Below are 22,411 nucleotides of genomic sequence, written 5' to 3' on the forward strand. Positions count from 1 at the left end.
ATGTCACCCAACCTTCTCTTGTCCCCCACAAGTAGTACCTCGGTCTTATCAGGGTTCAACTTCAGCTTGTTCCTTCCCATCCATCCACTCACGGATTCCAGGCACTTGGACAAGGTCTCCACAGCCAACTCTGTTGAAGATTTAAACGAGAGATAGAGCTGAGTGTCATCCGCATATTGATGACACTGCAGCCCAAATCTCCTGATGATTGCCCCCAGCGGCTTCATATAGATGTTAAATAGCATGGGAGAGAGGATAGAGCCCTGTGGCACACCACAATTGAGAGGCCAAGGGTCTGATACCTCCTCCCCCAACGCTACCTGTTGGTACCTGTCGGAGAGAAAGGAATGGAACCACTGTAATACAGTGCCTCCAATTCCCAATCTCTCCAGGCGAAACAGAAGGATACTGTGGTCGACAGTATCAAAAGCCGCTGAGAGATCGAGGAGGACAAGAAAGGTGGATTCTCCCCTATCTAATGCCCTCCTCAAATCATCTACCAGAGCGACCAAGGCTGTTTCAGTTCCGTGACCAGTCCTGAAACCCGATTGGTAGGGATCCAAATAATCCGTTTCATCCAAGTGTGATATAACGCTATTATAAAATCTAATTTTTAAAAACATACCAATATACAAACAATGCATACTAATAATCAAGCCTAACAAAATAAAATAATTCATTTGATCATATAAAAAGAGCTAAAAAGACCCACATACAAGTAAAACCAACTAATCACCATCAGCTTCAGCAGAGACTAAAATGTTAAGATTACATTTATAGTATTATATTGAACAGCCTGGGAGAATAGAAAAATCTTTGGGTTGTGTTCAAGTAAATTGTTGCATCGGTGGAAGCCAGTGCAAGAGTTGCTGCTAGTGCAGCAGGACTTTCTTCCCTCGCCTCCTCCCACATGTGCCCTGCGCTGTCCCCAAATCTGCTCCGAAGGGTTGGGAGAATCCCCAGGACAGTGGGAGCAGGAGGAGAGGGGAGATTGTTCCATCGGGCAAGCAGAAATGGAACAATCTCTTTAGCGCTACATTAGATGCAACTCATAGGTATATGGCAAAAAGGCATTAAGATGGGTGCCAGCTGGATCTCTTTGGAGACCATTCCATCAACAGGGGATCACCACCAAAAAGGCCCTCTTCCTTGTAGGGCACCCTCCATACTTCACAATGAGGGGGATCTCAGAGAGCGGCCTCCATAGATGATCTTAGAGCATGAGTAGACATATAAGGGAAGAGGCTTTCCATTTGGTACTGGGGTCCCAAGCCATGGGGACTTTGTAGGTGAGGTGAAAACCAGCACTTTAACCTGAGCCTAGAAATAAATTGGAAGCCAGAGAAGATGAGAGAATGAGCCAGTGGAATGTATTGATGATGCCTGGTCCCACTTAACAACCCAGTGGCTGCCATGTTGTGCACCAGCTGAAGTTTCCAGACCATTTTCAAAGGCAAGCCCACACAAAACACATTGCAGTAGTCTAAATGCAGTAATTACATGAGCATGGACTACAGGAGCCAGGTTCGGCATACAGATAGTGGTGTAGCTAGACTACCAGCCTAGGTTGGTAAAAGGCACTCAGCACCACCAAGGCTACTTGTGCCTTCAGTGACAGTGATATATTTGAAAGCACCCCCAGGCTACAAATTTGATCCTTTAGACCAGAGTGCAACCCTCTCTAGAACAACCTTCATCCAGACAGCATCTTGTCTAGAATGAGCTTCAGTTTGTTAGCCGTCATCCAATTGTTGTTATTTATAGTGTTGTTATTACAAAGACTGCAAACAAAAATGACAATATAAAACATATTTACAAAAAGGAAAAACATTTATATGTACTGATATGTACAATGTGCTTCCAAAAGTACATTAAAAGTCATTGCCATTAAGAGGCCAAAGTTAAAGATGGTGCAATTGTACAGATCAGGGGTGGCTACCCTTTCTTGGTTCAAGGCAGTAATGGCTGATGCCCATCGACATGGTCGGGCAGGAAACCGAGAGACCAACAGTAGGTGGAGCCAAAACCCATGACAAACAGCAACCCTATGGATAATTATCAGTAAGAAGGCAGCAGGTTGGGGCTGGTTGAGGGCAAGCTGAGGTTGATGGGACAATGCGTCATTCGCACTAAAGAACCAGTCTCCGTTGCATTCTTAGGCTGCAATCCTAAGAATTAGGCAGAGAGTAAGCTGCATTGAATGCAATGGAATTTATTTCTTACTAAACATGCATGGGATTGTGATGTTAATGTCACCTGTGAACCATCTTTGGACCTTTCATATGACTACATATTGATCACATAGCTTTCTTCATGGCATTGGCCATGGTTTATTGTGGCAGTGGAAGACATAATGCCTTGTCTTTTGCTTTCATGTTGCAGGCCCTGCATTTTCTCTTTATGAATTGCTGAACCATCCTGTGAGCCACAAACATGTCCTTAGTTGACATTCAGATGAATTCAGATGACCTTTTGCAAAAAGAGCAGCTGGATGCTGGTGGATTTGGAATGGTTTCCTTATGTTACCACAAGAGGCATGGGCTTGTGGTGTTAAAAACAGTGTACACGGGACCTCAGCGCATGGAGTAAGTTGGTGAGAGGTTGATCCTTTGCAGATAGGAGAGGGCAGTCTTTACCATGAAGCCCCTGGTGGTTTCTGGATGGATATACTCTTTCTACAACTTTCCCAGGGTTTAGCTTACCCAGAGATCACTCCTAAGGCAGTAATTCACAAACGGTGTGCTGTAAGAACAAAGGGAAAGCCCTGCTCAATCACATCAAACATCCACCCCATCCAGGACCTTGTTTCCCACCATGGCCAACCAGATTTCTCTGGGAAGTTCACAAGCAGGTCATGAAGGCAATAGCCGTCTCCCACGCTTGTCCTTCAGCAACTGATAATAAATTAAAGGCTCCTGTGGGCTCATATCAACCACCCACAGAGGAGGCTTCTTGGCATTTAGCTTCCATAGTAGATTGCATCTCTGAATCAGTGGTTGGCTCCAGATTTGAGAAACACTCTACAAATCACCCTCTGCGGGTCTCACTCCCATGTCAGTGGATATCCACTCGACCTGTTTGGCCACACTCTGATGAGCACTGGGAACCCGCAGTTTTCCACAATGCCCTCAAACAGTGCAGTGTTGGAGCATTGTGGAAAATTAAAATGGTGTCTCCTGCAGACCCAGCTGCCCGACATGCATTGGAATGCCAGGAAAAAAATATGAATGAGCCCAGGGCAGGCATCAGTGGGGGCTTTGGCAGTTGCCTGACAGTACCGCCTACTGACCCCAGGTCTGTCTGCATCATATGTGACTGGATCGTTCAGTCACTCCTGGTGCAATGATTTAGCAGAACTACCTGCTAATTTGTCATCTGCACACTCTAAAAAGAAACCTTTTGTGTGCTTCCAATTTTAATTCAGATTTATTTATGTATTTTGAAAGGGAACACTTTCACTGTTGGAAATTCAGGAAGCACTAGCCTACAGTTGCTAGCCATTTAGAATGCTATGGAAATGATGGGATAAATAATTAGTAATAATAATAATAATAATTTATCACTATTCAAACACAAGACAGCATTTCACCTGGCACAACATTTGCCATTTCATTCATAGATTAAGCTGTGACTTGAGCTACGCCAGTTACCATCACAAGCAGGTTTGGCCCATTCTTTTGAATAGTTCAGGTGAAGAATTTCACGTTTCTGCCTGTCATCTGGAAAGAAATGATCAGAATCTGAGGTCTATGGTCCTTCCCTTTGCTTGGCAGTCATGCACAATGGTAATCCCATAGCATCTGTTTTTCAGATGTAACACTTTGCTTCTAGAAGAAGGCAAGATTATGCACAGACTAAACCATGATCGTGTGGTGAAGCTATTGGGCATCATTCTGGAAGATGGCAACTATTCCCTTGTGATGGAATATGTACGCAAGGGGAACCTGATGACTGTACTAAAGGCAGTGAGTAGAGAGCATAATTGATGGTAATTTTTGAGACTGTACTGCAACATCAGAAAATGATGTTCAAAATGTTGACAGCCATCTTACATTTGTTTGCATCGATATCTTTTTTTTGTGTTCCAGTGAAAATGTTTTCATTTTTGGTTTCAACCTGTTGTTTCCAAAGAGTGGATCAGGGTGCACTTTAGAAATCTAGGATATGCTAATCGTGAATGTTAGAGATGCTGTAGCATAAGGAATGATGGACCTCGAGCAAGGTCCTCTGCAGCTCATAAATACAACTGCTCTGTATAGGGAAACACCTCAGTTTCTATGCCAATGAATCTCCAGTTCTGCATTCATAATTTGTGTGTAAACGGAATAGTTTTGCATATATAATTGCTTATTTATTCTACTTCCAAGGACTAGATTTCCAAAGTATTTGGAAGGTTTGGGCAAGCATTGAAATGGAAGGAAAATATTGTGATTCACCTATATGAATGAATCCATATAGAAATATGCTTCTTTAAAACCTTTCAGCTTCTATTGCACAGTGGGTTAGTGGTGGGCCATTATGAGATGCTGGGGCCTTGGCACTGAGGGTGCCAATCCCTGTTGCAATCCAGACTCCACCCATCATAATGGGAAGACAGAGACTGTGGGTAGGTGGCTCTCTTGTCTAGAAGACAGGCCAGTTGCCTGTTCTGGAGGAGGTTGCACTTCCTCTAAAGGAGCAGAAGCATAGCTTGGAGGGTATTCCTGGATACATCTTCCTAATTAAAGGCCCAAGTAACCTCTATGACTAAGAATGCCTTTTACCAGCTTTGCCATCAGCTATGGCCATATCTGGATCAGGATCACTTGGCCACTCTAGTACATGCACTGGTAACCTCAAGACTGGATTACTGCAATGTAATCTGTGTAGGGCCACCTTTAGGCCTCGTCTGGAATCTCCATCATACTGCAGAATGCAGTGATTAGACTGCTGATGGGGGCAGACAGCTGACAGCATGTGACATCTCTGCTAAAACATATGTGCTAGCTGCCCATATGCTACTTGGCCAGATTCAAGGTTCTGATGTTGATATACAAAGCCCTAAACAACTTGAACCCAGGACCGCCTGAGCCTTTATATCCCACCCCCATCACTGAGATTACTAGAAGTTGGGCATTAAGTATCTCAGGTCCCATGCTGTGGAACATTCTTCCAGCAGAGATTAGGCATGCATCCTCACTTTTGACTTTCAGGTGTCACTTGAAAACTTTTTTTTATGCCTACAGGCCTCTGCAACTGTTTAATATTTGTTTGTTTGTTTGTTTATTATTTGATTTATATCCTGTGCTTCCTCCCAGCAGGAGTCCAGGGTGGCATTAATTTTTATATTTGATTAGCCGGTCACCTTAATGATTATATTTATGTTTTAACTGTACACTGCCCTGATATTTTATGATATGGCATTATAGAAATACTTTTATATATAAAGTAAATAATAAGTCAGTACCCTTTTTGAATAATTTCTTTTTAAAGGCAGTTTCTTTCCACATATCTGCCCCATGATCAGGGCAGGTAGAACTCAGAGCATTATACAGATAGACTTTTAACCAGTTTTCTCCTGTTTTTGCTTTATTGCAGACCCCTATTCCTTTGCCTGTGAAAGGGCGCTTCATCCTGCAGATCATTGAGGGAATGCTTTACTTAACTGAACAAGGTTTAGTGCATAAGGACCTAAAACCAGAAAATATCCTTATAGATGAAGACTTTCATATTAAGGTACCATTAGCACATAGCTCCTGGCTCGGCATACAAATGGGTGATACAGCAGCTAAACCATACACGTGTATGATTATTAAACCTGCACTTGCCTATAAAATGGGGGAGGTAACTTTTTAGACTAAACAGTGTTTGTAGAGAAGGGAAGGGAATCATTTCCCCCACCATATGGTGCCAGACCTTGCTGCTTTAGACCATATTCTCCTAGCTGGTATCAAGAGCTGGGCTTGGGGAAACAACTTCAAGCTGTGAAACGTGGCAAGATAAAATGGAGCAGGAGAGATGAGGTTTGCTCCCTTCCCCTGCATGCTGCATTTAGTATTTAAAAAATAAGAACCCCACCTCCACTTTATAGCCAAATGGGCAGTGTGGGTATTTATTATACATGCACACATCTGGTTTGGCCCTTATATGCTCTTAAAGCATCAGATGTGATACCTGAATATTCTGATTGACTGAATATTCTGTAGGGATCTTTGGGTGATGGGGTCCAGATCATGCCCCCTCCAACTCTATGATTGCATGATCTCAGCTGGGCCTTGCCACTCTCCCCTCTTCCTGCTGTAACTGTTCTCCAACTTGTCTTGCAGATAGCAGACCTTGGAGTAGCCCGCTTCAAAAATTGGAGCAGGCTGACGAAAGAGGAGACCAACCGGCAGATGAAAATCAAGCACAGCTCTAAGAACAATGCTGGCACTCTTTTTTACATGGCCCCAGAGCACTTGAAATCTGTGAATGCTACACCAGTGGAAAAATCGGATGTGTACAGCTTTGGCATAGTATTATGGGCCATTTTTGCCAACAAAGAACCTTACGAGAGTAAGTGTTTGCAGTCAAACATCTCTACTTCCTAAAATATTTTTGCGTTATTTGTCAAACTGATTTTAGCCATGTTCAATTCCCTTCTCCTCCATCAGATGCTATAAATGACATGCAAATCTGCTTCTGTGTCATGGAAGGGAATAGGCCGCTCATAGAAGAAATTAAAGAAAGTTGCCCAGAAGAGATTATTACTTTAATGGAACAATGCTGGAAGCAACAGCCGGAGGAACGGCCAACATTTGCAGGTAGTGAGTGGTCATTTTGCTGAAATTAATCCAGCAGTTTTTAACAGTGTGCAAGACGAGAGCAGTAACATTCCAAACATTGAGTTTTAGGATGGATCTACATATGCAGCAGAAGGAGAGGGGAGCAAGGGGGTAGAGTGGAGTGCACCACTTCAAACTGTAGGTGGAGGATATCACTTTTGAATATTTGCCCTGTAAAACAAAAACAAAAAAACCCTCCTTATAATCGAAACTAGAACGGGTAGGCTGAAGGTAGATCTGGATCTACTGGTAGATCTTGGGGTGATTTGCACTGAACAGGCAAGGATTTCTGACCCCGTGTTGTTTAACAGCAGCAGCAACAAAATTACTCTTCTCCCAAATTATACTAAGGGGGGAAACCCGACAGGAGCTGAGGAAGGTCCGGTTCGGAATAAACCTCCCCCCTGGGATAAAGACCAAAGAAATGATGAAATTTTAAAAGGAGCAGGCCTAGAAGTAGGCATTGTGAGAGCAGGGGCACAGGATATAAGTTCAGAAGGGCAAAATTACCACAGTGCCAAAGACACTTGAAGAGAGACACTGCTTACAAGTGCCTGTACACTAATGCTAGAAGTCTCCAAACCAAGATGGGAGAACTGGAGTGCTTGGTCTTAGAGGAGAGCATTGATATAGTGAGCATAACGGAGACCTGGTGGAATGGAGAAAACCAGTGGGATACGGTTATCCCTGGATATAAACTATATCGGAAGGACAGGGAAGGACATATTGGTGGCGGTGTCGCTCTATACGTGAAAGAAGGCATTGAATCCAGCAAGCTCGAAACCCCCAAAGAGGCGGACTCCTCCACAGAATCGTTGTGGGTGGTGATACCATGCCCCAGGAGGGATTTAATACTGGGAACGATCTATCATCCCCCTGATAAAAATTCTCAGGGAGACCTGGAGATGAGATATGAAATTGAGGAAGCATCCAAACTAGGAAATGTGGTAGTAATGGGTGACTTCAACTACCTGGACATAGACTGGCCGCATATGTGTTCCAGTCATGACAAAGAAGCAAAATTTCTAGATATTCTAAATGACTATGCCCTATACCAGTTGGTCATGGAACCGACCAGAGGGACGGCAACCCTGGACTTAATCCTCAGTGGGGACTGTGACCTGGTTGAGATGTGTTGTCGAACCGACTGGGAGCAGTGACCATAGTGCTATTAAATTAAACATACATGTAACTGGCCAATTGCCAAGAAAATCCAACACGGTCACATTTGACTTCAAAAGAGGAAACTTTACAAAAATGAGGGGATTGGTAAAAGGAAAGCTGAAAAACAGAGTCCAGAGGGTCACATCACTTGAAAATGCTTGGAAGTTGTTTAAAAACACTATATTAGAAGCGCAACTGGAGTGCATACCGCAGATCAGAAAAGGTACCGCCAGGGCCAAGAAGTTGCCAGCATGGTTAACGAGCAAAGTCAAGGAAGCTGTTAGAGGCAAAAAGTCTTCCTTCAGAAAATGGAAGTCTTGTCCGAATGAAGAAAATAAAAAGGAACACAAACTCTGGCAAAAGAAATGCAAGAAGACAATAAGGGATGCTAAAAAAGAATTTGAGGAGCACATTGCTAAGAACATAAAAACCAACAATAAAAAATTCTATAAATACATTCAAAGCAGGAGACCATCTACGGAGGCGATTGGACCCTTGGATGATAAGGGAGTCAAAGATGTACTAAAGAACGATAAGGAGATTGCAGAGAAGCTAAATGAATTTTTTGCATCTGTCTTCACAGTGGAAGTGAACCTGAACTAACATTTGCAGGAAGGGATTCTGAGGAACTGAGACAAATAGTGGTAACGAGAGAGGAAGTTCTAGGCTTAACAGACAATATAAAAACTGACAAATCGCTAGGCCCAGATGGCATCCACCCGAGAGTTCTCAAAGAACTCAAATGTGAAATTGCTGATCTGCTAACTAAAATATGTAACTTGTCCCTCGGGTCCTCCTCCGTGCCTGAGGACTGGAAAGTGGCAAACGTAACGCCAATCTTCAAAAAGGGATCCAGAGGGGATCCCGGAAATTACAGGCCAGTTAGCTTAACTTCTGTCCCTGGAAAACTGGTAGAAAGTATTATTAAAGCTAGATTAACTAAGCACATAGAAGAACAAACCTTGCTGAAGCAGAGCCAGCATGGCTTCTGCAAGGGAAAGTCCTGTCTCAGTAACCTATTAGAATTCTTTGAGAGTGTCAACAAGCATATAGATAGAGGTGATCCAGTGGACATAGTGTACTTAGACTTTCAAAAAGCTTTTGACAAGATACCTCACCAAGTACTTCTGAGGAAGCTTAGCAGTCATGGAATAAGAGGAGAGGTCCTCTTGTGGATAAGGAATTGGTTAAGAAGCAGAAAGCAGAGAGTAGGAATAAATGGACAGTTCTCTCAATGGAGGGCTGTAGAAAGTGGAGTCCCTCAAGGATCGGTATTGGGACCTGTACTTTTCAACTTGTTCATTAATGACCTAGATTTAGGAATGAGCAGTGAAGTGGCCAAGTTTGCTGACGATACTAAATTGTTCAGGGTTGTTAAAACAAAAAGGGATTGTGAAGAGCTCCAAAAAGACCTCTCCAAACTGAGTGAATGGGCAGAAAAATGGCAAATGCAATTCAATATAAACAAGTGTAAAATTATGCATATTGGAGCAAAAAATCTGAATTTCACATATACGCTCATGGGGTCTGAACTGGCGGTGACCGACCAGGAGAAAGACCTCGGGGTTGTAGTGGACAGCACAATGAAAATGTCGACCCAGTGTGCGGCAGCTGTGAAAAAGGCAAATTCCATGCTAGCGATAATTAGGAAAGGTATTGAAAATAAAACAGCCGATATCATCATGCTGTTGTATAAATCTATGGTGCGGCTGCATTTGGAATACTGTGTACAGTTCCGGTCGCCTCATCTCAAAAAGGATATGATAGAGTTGGAAAAGGTTCAGAAGAGGGCAACCAGAATGATCAAGGGGATGGAGCAACTCCCTTATGAGGAAAGGTTGCAGCATTTGGGGCTTTTTAGTTTAGAGAAAAGGCGGGTCAGAGGAGACATGATAGAAGTGTATAAAATTATGTATGGCATTGAGAAAGTGGATAGAGAAAAGGTTTTCTCCCTCTCTCATAATACTAGAACTCGTGGACATTCAAAGAAGCTGAATGTTGGAAGATTCAGGACAGACAAAAGGAAGAACTTCTTTCCTCAGCGCATAGTTAAACTGTGGAATTTGCTCCCACAAGACGCAGTAATGGCCATCAGCTTGGATGGCTTTAAAAGAAGATTAGACAAATTCATGGAGGACAGGGCTATCAATGGCTACTAGCTATGATGGCTGTGCTGTGCCACCCTAGTCAGAGGCAGCATGCTTCTGAAAACCAGTTGCCGGAAGCCTCAGGAGGGGAGAGTGTTCTTGCACTCGGGTCCTGCTTGCGGGCTTCCCCCAGGCCCCTGGTTGGCCACTGTGAGAACAGGATGCTGGCCTAGATGGGCCACTGGCCTGATCCAGCAGGCTCTTCTTATGTTCTTAAATGAAGAACATTTACGGTACCAGGATTGGATTTTTGTGTGGAAGCACTGGGAGCTCCATTCAGTTCTGGTACTCAAAACAAATCCTGGGATCAGAATTCTTTGATTCTAAAGCCCTAGTTGGGTATTTAAATTACTTGTGTGTGAACAATCACACAAGGGGAGAGGGGCAGGGGCGTGCTGGCAAGCCTCAATCAGGTCTATCACTTTCATCCTGTTTACAGCCCTTCACAAATTTCAGGTTGAAGATCTGAAGCACGGAGCCTCCTTGTGAAGGCTGCTGGTGTTATTTAGAATCCCAGTCGCGCAGGGTTCTGAATCACAAAGGGACCCTCCTGGAGCAGACAAACTCTTTACTTCAGACCTTTACCCTCATACCCGTGGAAGGGTGAAAGTGACATGCTGAAGGAGGCGGGGCTTCATAACATGCCCCCTCTGCCCCTTGTATGATTGTTTATATGTGAGTAATCTGAATGCATTAAGTGGATGATAGTGTATGTCTTTTCCATCAGGCTTTAGTTGGTGGACTATTGGGTTCTAGTGAAAAACAAAGTTTGTCCCTCAATCCTGAAGTCTGCCCACCCTTGAACTAGAGGAACAGAAGAAAGGTTCTAGTCCTGCCCTGTTCCTTCTGTGCTAGCTTTGTATTTGATTGGATGTGCTTTTAAAACACAGGGAAGTATTCAAAAAAATGTGATTCTGAAGTGATACAGTTTATATTCTGACACTTCAGGACTCAGTTACCTCATTTCCACTTCATAATATCTTGTGCCAATTCAAGATCCAGCTTTGAGGAGAGGGAGAGACAGCCTTTTATGCCAGTAGTTTCTAATTTCTCATAAGTGTGGTTTGCAAGCAAGCCCTGGCTTTTGTAGAGCCTGGGAGGGCAGGACAGGAAAGGCACACGTGGGTTCCACTTCTCAAATTTCAAATATTTTTATTGCGGTCAAAGACCCATACAGAGAATATAAAATACATATGTAAAATAGTACAGTGGATAAAATGAAATAAATCTGAATAAAATAGGACAAGAGGATAAAAGCTGTAGTAGAGGTTTCAAAAAAGAGATTTTGACCGTTTAAGTTGGGCTGCATAAATAAATTTAGCAACAGATCTCGTTTGGGACCTGTTTGAGCCATTCAAGAGATAAAGTAGCAAACACTCAGAAGATTTATTGGGATACTTTTTTGTAATTGGAGTAATATGTTTATAACGTTCATGTGAGTATAATGGGCAAACAAAAAGGACGTGTGAGAGGGTTTCCAGATCACCCGCCTTGCAAGGGCAAAAGCGTTGGTCGTAGGCTGTTCCCTGGTATCTCCCTTCCAATAGTGCTGAGGTTAGACAGGGTTCCACTTCTCCCAGTATGTGTGGCTCCATGCCTGTCCTTCTGCAAGGGGATTTGGAAATTCTAAATTTGCTTAGGCCTTATTGAGGTGGAAAAAGCTTTGTCTGGGCTGTACCACTTCACACTGCAAAGGGGGACCCATATGACTGAACGTTCAACACAAACATGTATATCTCCTTGCACATAGAAAAACAGATGTTAGGGAGAAAAGTTCTAACATACCTTTCTCCCTCACATGAGGGATTGCTCCCAAGTTCAAGGATTTTTTTGTTTGTAGGAACACTCACTCATGTGAGCCTGAGAAAGTGACAGAGGTTGACCATCTCAGAGAACTGGGCCACAGCCTGAGAAAGTGAGGAAAACATTCCAAATCTGCACACTCTCTTGAACAGAGGACTACAGATGCTGGTTGGGGATCAGTGTCCCCTTTGCCAGCTACAAGCCCTGTTAGGAAGCGCTTTTTCTGTCTCAAGAATGGTTTTGAGGGAATAAAATACCACAGATTGCATACAGTTACTCAAATGCAGTCATATGTGTTACTGCAGTCTCATGTAGCCTGCGGTGGTGGTAGTGGGTTTTCCCTTTTTATTTTACTTACTTGCGTATCATGCTTTGACTTATGCCAAGATTCTAGGCAGCTCACAGGTATAAAATAAAATTTAAATAAATTTAAATAAAGCCACCAAACACTCATAAATCAACAGTGGCATCAAGGAATCAGCACTAAAGTTAGCCAAAGTCTTTAATAAAATATTATTATGATTTTTACTAATAATGGGCTGTATCCATTGTTAATCCTACTTAGAGTAGACCCATTGAAATTAATAGAGATGACTAACTTAGGTTCATTCATTTCAATTGGTCTACTGTGAGTATAAATTAATTAGATATGACCCAAAAAAATTACCATCAGTCTAAAAGCAGTAAAAAAGAACCTAATGAGCCATCCTAGAGAGGAAAAGGATGGTGCTACACTGAAAAGGCCTCATGGTCATCAGCCTAAGTTTTCTGCATACAGATATTTTAACATTTGCACAAATCCACCAGGTCCCCAACAGTTGTATCAAGGCATCTTTCATACTCACTGAAATGATCTGAAACTCTTACCAGTGTGGCTAAATGTGCAGATTTGGCATAGCCCTTGGATCATAACACATAATGTATAGGCCACTAGTAATATAGTATCTAACCAATGTCCCTGGCCATCAGTTTGTCTATTGGTGATCATACCAATATGGCTATTGCTGATCAAAATGTTGTCTATTCTCACTTTTAGGGGAGAACAAGTTTATTTTTAAAATTGTGTTTTTTTAGGGGCACAGGGACAGAGTAACACAACTCAAGAGCAAACGTGTTACAACCTAAAGCATTCCTGCTCTTAATCTCATGTAACTTTTTCTTTTAAGGTTATGGTGAAAATAACATAAGAATCTGGCTTTCATCTAGACTGTTTTTACTAATTTACCAATTCTTTACTACAGAAATCTATTCAACATACAAGCCATTTTACCAACAGAACTTCGAAAAGTATGTTGAAGATGGTGTGAGAAAGATAAAAGTAAGTGATCAAACATTTATGATTGACAAAAGAAAAAGGACTAGAATCATTGGGTAGAAACTGCAGAGAGCAGATTTTGGCTAACCATTAGGTAGAAAAAACTTCCTAAAAGTATGAGCTGTTGTACAGCAGAGCAGGCAGTGTCAGGAGATGGGATGTACTAAATGACGTCCGCGGTCCCTTCCAGTTCTATAATTCTGTGCCATAAAGCGTACACAATGATAGTCCATTTCACACATTACTCATGTAAATGGGCAATGCAGGTAGAAAGGGGCTGTGGGCTGTGCAGTGACACATAACTCTCCCTTGGTCTGCTTTTACCAGGTAGATGTAAACCTCCATAAGCGTCAGTTTCCTTGGGTCCCCAAACCCTGTGCAGCAGGGTTCCTGAGATCCTCAGTCTTACAGTCTGTCAGGATTTTGTTTGATGGGCAACGTAAGCAACGTTTCAGTTTCAGTTCTCCATATGAATTGATCATGTATTTGTTGTTCTGTGTAACAGGAGGTGTACCCTGAACCAACGGAACTTGTAAAAAGGATGCAGTCTCTTCAAGTAGATGCTGTAGCAGAGCCACTAAATAGTGGTCGAATGGGTAATTTCAGTTACCTAAGAGTACATTCTTTTTTTTGTTCCTTGTTTTGTGCAGCAATGCACATTTCATTGTGATAATAAGGACGTGAATGCAAAGAAACCCAAAGTGATGCTAGACCAGTAAATGACAGGATTATAGTTTCATTCTCTACTTCGTAAATAAATCAAATCAGACCTGGAGATTTAGTCACACACTGGTTTACGTTTAAAATTAGAGTTTCTACATATTGCATGATAGCAAGTGATGAAGTCAATTTGGGGTGGAGAATTCATCACCCTGTTTCCTTTTTTGAAAAACATATGCACATGCGCACACACACCATAAAGTTACCTGCACAGACATAAGAGCAAATAGACAATGCCTGGTGGAAACTCAGCATGGAAGGAGCAGGGCCTAAGCAGGATTTTCAATAATAAGAGAACATCCATTTGCACTTCTCACAATTATTACTCCTGTCCCTTACTGCCAGTGGCAGCTACTCAAAGCCTCTGAATAGCTACCACAAGGCTATTGGCCTTTGGATCTTAGCCTATAATTCACAGCCACCCATGGAGATTTGCCAGCAAACGTGAGAGGGCACTAGCAGGCATGAGGTGGATCACTATTGAAGAAGTCCCCTTTTGGTCATCTTGTTGGGTTGGCATAAGGGCAAGGAACACACATCCTTTTTACCCTAAGCTTTTGGGGGATTCCATTTGCCTAGAAGACATGAGGTACGATGTTGGACTCTTTCTTCTTGTAGCAATTATAAATATTAGAAGTGTTTTTTAAAATGTATTTTGGCAGTTATTTACACGGATAACTTGTTCTCCCTAAACCCCTGAACAGTCAGAATGGGGTGGTGATGAGAACACCCTTATTTCTTCTAACTGGGGTAAGACATTTAGCATTTCTTTGTCCTTTCAAGTTTCTGACTTGTAGGTGTGTTGGATGGAAGGCTGGTCTTTAATCTTCTGGATTGGGAAGGCTTTCTTCTGGTCCTACCATGTTGTGATTTTGCAATATTACATTGTTTTGATTGATTGGTGGCCTTTTATTGTACTTTTCCCCCCTTTTAATATTCTATTTTTCATTTGGTGGGCATTTGGCTTGAAAAGCAGCATTTAAAAAGCTAAATAAATAATAATACCAAGGATGGCAAGCTGTGTTTACTTTGACTGGTTGGAATGATTAGCCAATCAGAAGTTCCATGTAGATTCCACTGACAGTCATAGGCTCAGTTTACATGTATCACAATCGGGACTGACTCTTGCGGTTGCATTCTTCCTCTTTTGTGTGCTCCCAATTCCCTCTCAGACTTCCTGGTTTGCATGCAAACTATAGTTTCAAGTGGATTTCCAGGTTTGGATTGCAAGGAAACTATGGTTTGTGCAAGTCATATTCCCACCATTTACCTTCATGCTTGGAAAACCTTCATCTATTGTGTGTTGGGCCATGGAAAACAGTGGCAGGGGGCTAGAGCTCAGTGGCAGAGCTCAGTGGCACAGTAGTACAGCAATTTCTGGTATTTCCAGTTTAAACGGATCAGATAGTAGTAAAGGGAAAGAACTCTGCCTAAGACCCTAGAGCAGTGATTCTCAAACGGTGCGCCCAGGCACACTGGTGTGCCCTAAGTGGTGGCTTTGTGTGCCTCAAATATTATGAAAGTATATTTTAAAAATGAGAAGAAACCCATTTGTATAGGGTAAGTAATAGTTTTCTATAGTTAATTTTTATTCATAGTTTAAAATATATTAATATATTTTTAATTTTGTACACAAAGTGCGCCAGAAAATTTTTATATGTTTTACAGTGTGCCGCGAACCAAAAAAGTTTGAGAACCACTGCCCTAGAGTGCTGCTGCCTGATGGCAAGATGGACAAATAGGCTGACTGCATAAGATTCCTATGTTCTTATGAAAGAGGGCCAGTATTTTTTTAAAAAAACAACATACCAATCCAATGAGTTTCTCAGGCTTAGAGCATAATTATGTGCAAATCTACTCAGAAGTAAGTCTAATTGAGTTCAGTGGAGCTGTAGGTGAATGTTTATAGGAAGGATGGGCAACCTGTGCACTCCAGATGTTGCTGAACTCCAACTCTGATCAGCCCCAGTCAGCATGATGGGAATTGTAGTCCCAACAATATCTGGGGGCCACAGGTTCCCCATCACTGATGTATGGGTTGTAGCTGTGATCTTGCACCAACAGAGTCAGTCAGTACCTCACAAACCTACCCAGGACATTTCAGTGAAACCTTTGCAAAACAATGTCACATCACTCATCTTCCTTCCACTCTGCAGATCAGCCCAGCTCCCTACACAGCTCTCAGTGTCCTGTGTCCAACAACACTGTGAATGAAGCTGCATTTGCAGCTTGTTCAGAGAACGAACCCGTGGAGAGCTGTGAAACCCCTTTGGATCCTCCAACCTTACAGCGAAAATTGGATGATGAACTGAAGTACCATGTGTATGGCAGCCGGATGGACAGGCCTGGAAGCTATTTGATGGCATACAGTGCTGAAATGTGGGATGAGGAGAGAAGAAGGAAGGTGTCTTATGATCCATTTGCAAAGGCCCCTGCTACCCCACAGACACAGAAGTCATACTTGAGATCTGAAAATGTTGGATCAGGCGTTCGTCATAGCAGCATCAGTGCGAGCCCTTATGATGATCAACAGAAACCATCACCAATCAGAGCTACTCCAGAAAGGGAAAATAATGTACCATTGAATCCAAGTATGCTCTGTGGGCCAGGAGCTGCAAATCACAGAACATCCCTAAGCACAGAAGATCTCTATAGATCACATTCAGCTATGCCCTGTAGCATCAGCAGACCACCTGTGCCTGAATCTGGTGTCGAGCATCCATCTAACCGGATCCATTCATATCATTTTCCCAAAAGCCTAAATTCAGAAACTGGTAAGTGAACAGACTTGGGAATATTATTTTTAGTCCTTCAGGGGAAAAGAGCATATATTCCCAGTTCTAGCAGTAAATTGGTTCTTGTGCAATAATGGTTGCTCTCTTCAGTGAAGAAAATAAAACATATCTCGGTCCTGCACCCCATTCTATGAACCCTGAGCAGCTAAAATGTATTCAAACTCTGGGGAGCTTTGAGGTTACTATGTATTACTTCTATTTATTTTTTGTGGCATTTTCATCCTGCCCTCCCTTCAAGAAGCTTGGGGCATACAGTTCTTCTCAGCCTCATGCAATTTTATTTTCACAGAAACCTTTTGAGGTAGCTTAGGCTGAAATAATTCTTTGAGGTCACGCAGTGAGCATCACTGAATGTGGGACAACCCAGTCACTTTTGTCTAGGCATTTGGATCCTGAAGTATTAGTTATGGTTCAGTTTCTACAGAGAGTTTTAGTGCTACTGTTCATTGTAATTTACTTCTTGGTTTTAAAAATGCTTCGGTTGTTATTGCTATTATCATTATCATTAAATGTATATCCCATCCTTACTTCCAAAAAGAATTCTATTATGACTATGGTATTTTATTCTCATCGTTGTAAGCCATGCTGCGCTCCATTTTGGAGGGAGGTGGGATATAAATCTGATCAGGTAATAAACAATAGTCTGGCACCCTAAAAAAATGGGCGACATCCAACTGGTGTCTTTGCACCAAAAGGACTTTTGATTCAGTGGGAGGCAGCCATTGATAGGAGAGGAGGGGATCATGGCCAATTGCCTTTTCCCAGCAGCCCCCAGTGTGCTCTGAAAGTTTGCTCTGGAAGGTTCTGAATGGGAATTGGCAACAATTCCCTTGCTTGATCTTTGGTTAGCCTGTGCTTCGTCTAGTGCAACAGCGCTAGGAGCACTAACTGGATATCATTCTATATTGCACTGGCTCTGTGCTGAATATAAATTGGAAGCATAATCATATTGATTGCATCTATATACCAATTTTTTGACAAGGCATTTTAAAATTTAAAATATTAACCAATGGTGCAAAATATACTCAGATCTACTTTCAGGAGCTGGTACCACTAGCTCCCTAGCCTGGACTTTTCCTCATCTGCTCTTAAGGTAGGAATGGGGCTGCCCTAATTCTGTGAGAACTCTCTGGCTGCTGTCACTCTTCTTCAAGGCTGTGGGCTGGAAATGAAGCTCTGTGGCACTCAGCAGGTGCAGCACCAGCAGCCCAAATTGTCTCTCTGGGAAGATTCCATTCTCACGAGCCTGAGGGAGGCCAGAGTGTGGTCCTGATGTACTCACTACTTCCTTCTGGCAGCCTATGCTCTGCCAAAACCACCTCTCAAACCATCACTTTATAAAGTAGCAAGGTGGAAAAAAATCTGATGAAATTCCATCTTCTATATGAACTATAAATGGTGCAGGAGTCCTGTCTTTTTTTACATAATGGCCATCCTATCACTTGGTTAATTGTTGAATGAAGTTTTGTACAGTTAAAAGTAAGGTTTCAAGAGCTGCAACTGTGGTGTAACTTTGATCCAATTGTTTAGGTCCAGTGGAGTCAGCCCCTTTTATGAAGACAAACTTTGCACATACTCCTATACAGAGAAAAAGTACAGGTAAAAACAACAACCACCCTACAGGTTTTTACTTAAGGTGGGCAAGATACTCTCCTAACATGAGCAGTAGATGAATCCAGAATCTTAAGGCTCTAATATCATTTTGTAGCTCTAAAGCAAGGGTGGATAATCACTAGTTTGGAGGCCTGATCCAACCCCCCAAGCAATTTTTCTGCCCCCCTATGTGTGTGTGTTTTGTGTGGGGGAGTGAAGCTCAGTGCCCGGATGAGGATGCAAATCACTCCCTCCCCAGTCACCAGATCAATCATTTGATGAACAAAGATAACTGCCCCCAGCTGAATTGCACCAAGTTAGGGCTGTGTACCTGTGTATGTCCTGCATGTCATTTTTCTGCTTATATGTGTGCATGAGATTGTAGAGTAAACTCCATGCAGGCCTCAGAGGTTGCTCCAGGGATGAATGCAGCGCTTTTGCCAAAAAAATGTTTGCCACCCCTGCTCTAAAGGCTGCAAAATTGTTTATACCAGCAAATCAAAGGACGATTGTGATCCCTGTGCTCTCAGATTGTTTAATGCTTAACAAGGGTGATACTGGACTTTTTGTTTAAAATAATTTCTAGTGCAATTACATTATATTCAATATTATGGGATGCTCTTCAGGACTGAAGCAGGAGAAGAAAGGGTTAGATTCCTCCATGACTGCTCTGAACCCATTCATTATCACTCCCACACAGCCGATTCATTTTGCACTGTAAAAAGCATGTTAAACCAGTGCATGTAACTTCACATCTAGTTTAGCCCTTAGTCTGAGAACAAACCGTGATTGGGAAGGGATCAGAGAAAACATGAGATTATCCCTTTTTGCATCTCCTTAGGGTGATCTACCTCATTTCTTGTTAACCAAGGGAATAAAACATGGAAGTCCAGAAATGTTATGTAAAATAAGGGCATAAATGGTAATGATTTCCTTTGTCATCGTAATACTCAAATAGTGAACTCATTCTCTGAATGTGGATCCTTACGTAGCCAAAATGATGCCATCTGTGCACAAAAGGGAGGCATCTGCAGGCTCAGGGAACCTCAAGTTTTACAGGAGTACAAAAAAACCTTTATATATTATAAAGACGGGAAAAGCTCATTGAGGACTGAGCATGTTCAGTGAGCAAGGATTGCTGAACTAGGTGGGTTGAAATGTAGTATCCTGGAAAAGGGCATGGCAGTTTGACTAGTATCCAGAACAGAACTCTACACTGCAGTGTTTTGTTACAGGTCCCACTTGCTGCTTCTGATCACAGACCTGGGTTTTTTTTGGCACAGTAGTTGGATTTTTGGAGGGGCCCAGGGTGCAAAGAGCATAGACAATGTTGGATCATAGAACTGGGCCCTGCACTCTGCCCCTCCTACATGACTGCCCCAAGTCTGAGAGTTTGAGATTTCCTTTTGTAGTATCTTCCCCTTCCATAATACAAAAGCTAGAGTTTTAGAGTTCCAGAAACTGTGGCTGGCCTGATTTGATATCTCAACCAGACACAGTCACATTCACTTAACAAAGTTCCAACTACATTATCTAGTAGTTATATAATTTGTTAAAAGACTAAAAAGTAGTTAAAAGACTCAATTCTCACATTTTGGAAATGTTGTTTGTATGGAAGAGCCAACATGTTTTCCTTTTGGGGAGCATGTTTATTAAGAACATAAGATCCTGCTGGATCAGGCTACTGGCCCATCTTGTCCAGCATCCTGTTCTCATAGTGGCCAACCAGATGCCCATGGGAAGCCCACAACCAGGAGCTGAGCATGAGTATGCTCCCTGCCTGCAGTTTCCAGCAACTGGTATTCAGAAGCATACTGCTTCTGATTATGGGCATTGATAGCCTTATCCTCCACAGATTTGTCTAATCTTTGAAAGCCATCCAAGTTGGTGGCCATCACTGCCAGGGCCGGTTCTAAAGGGCGGCCAGGTTGGGCACTGGCCCGAGGGCCCCGGAGCTACAGGAACCCCTGAGGGGCCTTCCGCTCCCCTTCCACGATCCGTGCCCCCCCACGCTCCCCACTTACCTGTCAGCCGGCTTTTTAGCATTGCCCTTAATGAAGATGGCGGCTGCAGCTTCCCTAAGGTACTGAAGCCGCTGCCACCATCTTAGTTGATGGCAGAGAAGTGCACGCGTAGCACGCACGTGTGCAATCAACAAAGATGGTGGCGGAGGCTTCATTCCCCTTAGGGAAACCACGGTCACCATCTTCATTAAGGGCAATGGTAAAGACTAGACAGGTAGGGGGGCCGCGCACGCATACGCACATGTGCACACACCCACCCACCAGGGGGCCAGGGCAAGCTGATGCCTAAGGGCTCCCGCATGCCTGGATCCGGCTCTAATCACTGCCTCTTGTGGGAACATACTCTATACTTTAACTATGCACTGTGTGAAGAAATATTTTCTTATGTCTTTCCTGAATCTTCCAACATTCAGCTTAATTCAGTGTCCACAAGTTCTAGTGTTATGAGGATGAAAAAACTTCTGTCCACTTTCTCCATGCTATGCATAATTTTGCATGCTTTTATCATGTCACCTCTTGGTCCTGCAGATCCAACTGACACAAGTCAGGCTTTCAAAAGTTTATGATTTCAAGTCATATCAAAGAACTGTTGGAGCATTGGCTGTATCAGTCACCAACCTAAGAAATAAGCATGATTGTGTAAATCTGCCCTTGTTATGTAAACTCTTAAAAATGAAATGTGCCTTCCTTGATGTGAAACCACTCAGTATATAAACACAGTACACAAATAATGCATTTTTGCTGTATTAATATTTCTATTTTAAAATTAAAATATTTCTAAACACACTGATCAGTAATTCACTTGCTCTGTCCCCACTCTCATATTGTGTGGTTTTATATTTGCTCTAATAAATGCATGTTTTTAAAAACTATTAAATACAGGAGAATCTGCAAGCTACAACATTATTAACAGTAAGGGAATTCAAATAGGCTCCCACAATGTCTTAAGAATTGGACATCAGTCTCAGAAAATAAGCAGTGCTCCAGAAGATACTAGCTATAATCCTGCAGATTACCATAAACTGTTTGGTAAGTGCAAAAGCTTTCCCCCCCCCTTCGTTAATGAGATAGTAATGGCTTTTGAATTCATAAATTTTCCTTTGAAACTCTGTTCAGGGTAGATTTAGAGTTGAATTGAACAGAGGTCTACCAAAGTAAGATATTTCATGCCTAAACTTTTCTAAAAAATTTATCTGTAGAAACAGAGATGCTGGTAATCTCCACAGAACTCATATTTTGCAGTGAGACTTTGGGATTCTGCCCCTGAAGATTCTGGCTTGGTTGCTTGGATGCTACTAGTGATAATTCAATGCCTCTTAGGCCATGGTGCATAGTGATGTTATTGCTTCATGCTAGAGCCTCTCTCTCTCTCCATCGCCCTCATACACACTCACACACATTTTTATAAATAAGTGCCTTACTTCAATAGGAAGAAATGTATTGCCAGCATTGTTTTTCCCAGTCTAAAAAATACATGTGTCAAATCATGGGTTTTCCAGTATGACTGCCAATCTGTTGCTAATTAGTGAGAGCTAGAGTGGTGTGGCAAAGTTGACAGAGTGTTGGATTGGATCCTAGAGGCCTAGATTCAAACACCTGCGCAACCATGGATGGGCAAATTGAGCCTAATCCACTTCAAAAGGTTGTTGTGAAAATAGTATGCCAACCTGTGCCTCTTGGAGGCAGGGCAGGACACAAACGTGATAGAGCAACTTATGTATTGTTTACTACAAGTTATGTTCAGACACACACCCTCCCCACACTCATTAAAAACACAAGTGTGGGGCCTTTGGAGCACATGAGCTTGCCCTGCCCACTGATGATGACGCACCCACTGGTCACACATCCCACCAGTCGTACATTTGGTCATCATGCGAAGGGGCTCTACGTATGCACCAAAGTACATCTGCAGAGCACTTCCAGATGAGGTGGAATTCTGATTGGCCCAGTCTTTCAGGTATCCTGGTCCCAAGCTGTATAGGGCTTTGTACACCAAAACTAGAACCTTGAACTTGGCCCGGTAGCAAATGTGCAGCCAGTGCACTAT

The 22,411-nt window shown here is 42.6% G+C and overlaps 1 protein-coding gene across 6 annotated transcripts in view; it reads left to right on the forward strand.

The window, feature by feature from the left end:
• Positions 1–22,411, forward strand: part of RIPK1 (receptor interacting serine/threonine kinase 1) — a 29,551-nt gene that overhangs the window by 3,725 nt on the left and 3,415 nt on the right. For 4 of the 6 annotated variants that reach the window (XM_061590811.1, XM_061590801.1, XM_061590827.1 and 1 more), the window contains exons 2-11: positions 2,383–2,585; positions 3,812–3,965; positions 5,578–5,715; positions 6,306–6,534; positions 6,633–6,782; positions 13,159–13,235; positions 13,738–13,828; positions 16,109–16,726; positions 18,278–18,346; positions 21,247–21,393. In XM_061590811.1, the coding sequence (XP_061446795.1) occupies positions 2,434–2,585; positions 3,812–3,965; positions 5,578–5,715; positions 6,306–6,534; positions 6,633–6,782; positions 13,159–13,235; positions 13,738–13,828; positions 16,109–16,726; positions 18,278–18,346; positions 21,247–21,393 (1,825 nt within the window). In that variant the 5' untranslated portion in view covers positions 2,383–2,433. The remainder of the gene's footprint in view (positions 1–2,382; positions 2,586–3,811; positions 3,966–5,577; positions 5,716–6,305; positions 6,535–6,632; positions 6,783–13,158; positions 13,236–13,737; positions 13,829–16,108; positions 16,727–18,277; positions 18,347–21,246; positions 21,394–22,411) is intronic. The other 2 variants (XM_061590837.1, XM_061590845.1) reach the window with 2 other exon arrangements.

This window comes from Rhineura floridana, chromosome 1 (genome assembly GCF_030035675.1).
Source record: "Rhineura floridana isolate rRhiFlo1 chromosome 1, rRhiFlo1.hap2, whole genome shotgun sequence".
NCBI classification, from domain to species: domain Eukaryota; kingdom Metazoa; phylum Chordata; class Lepidosauria; order Squamata; family Rhineuridae; genus Rhineura; species Rhineura floridana.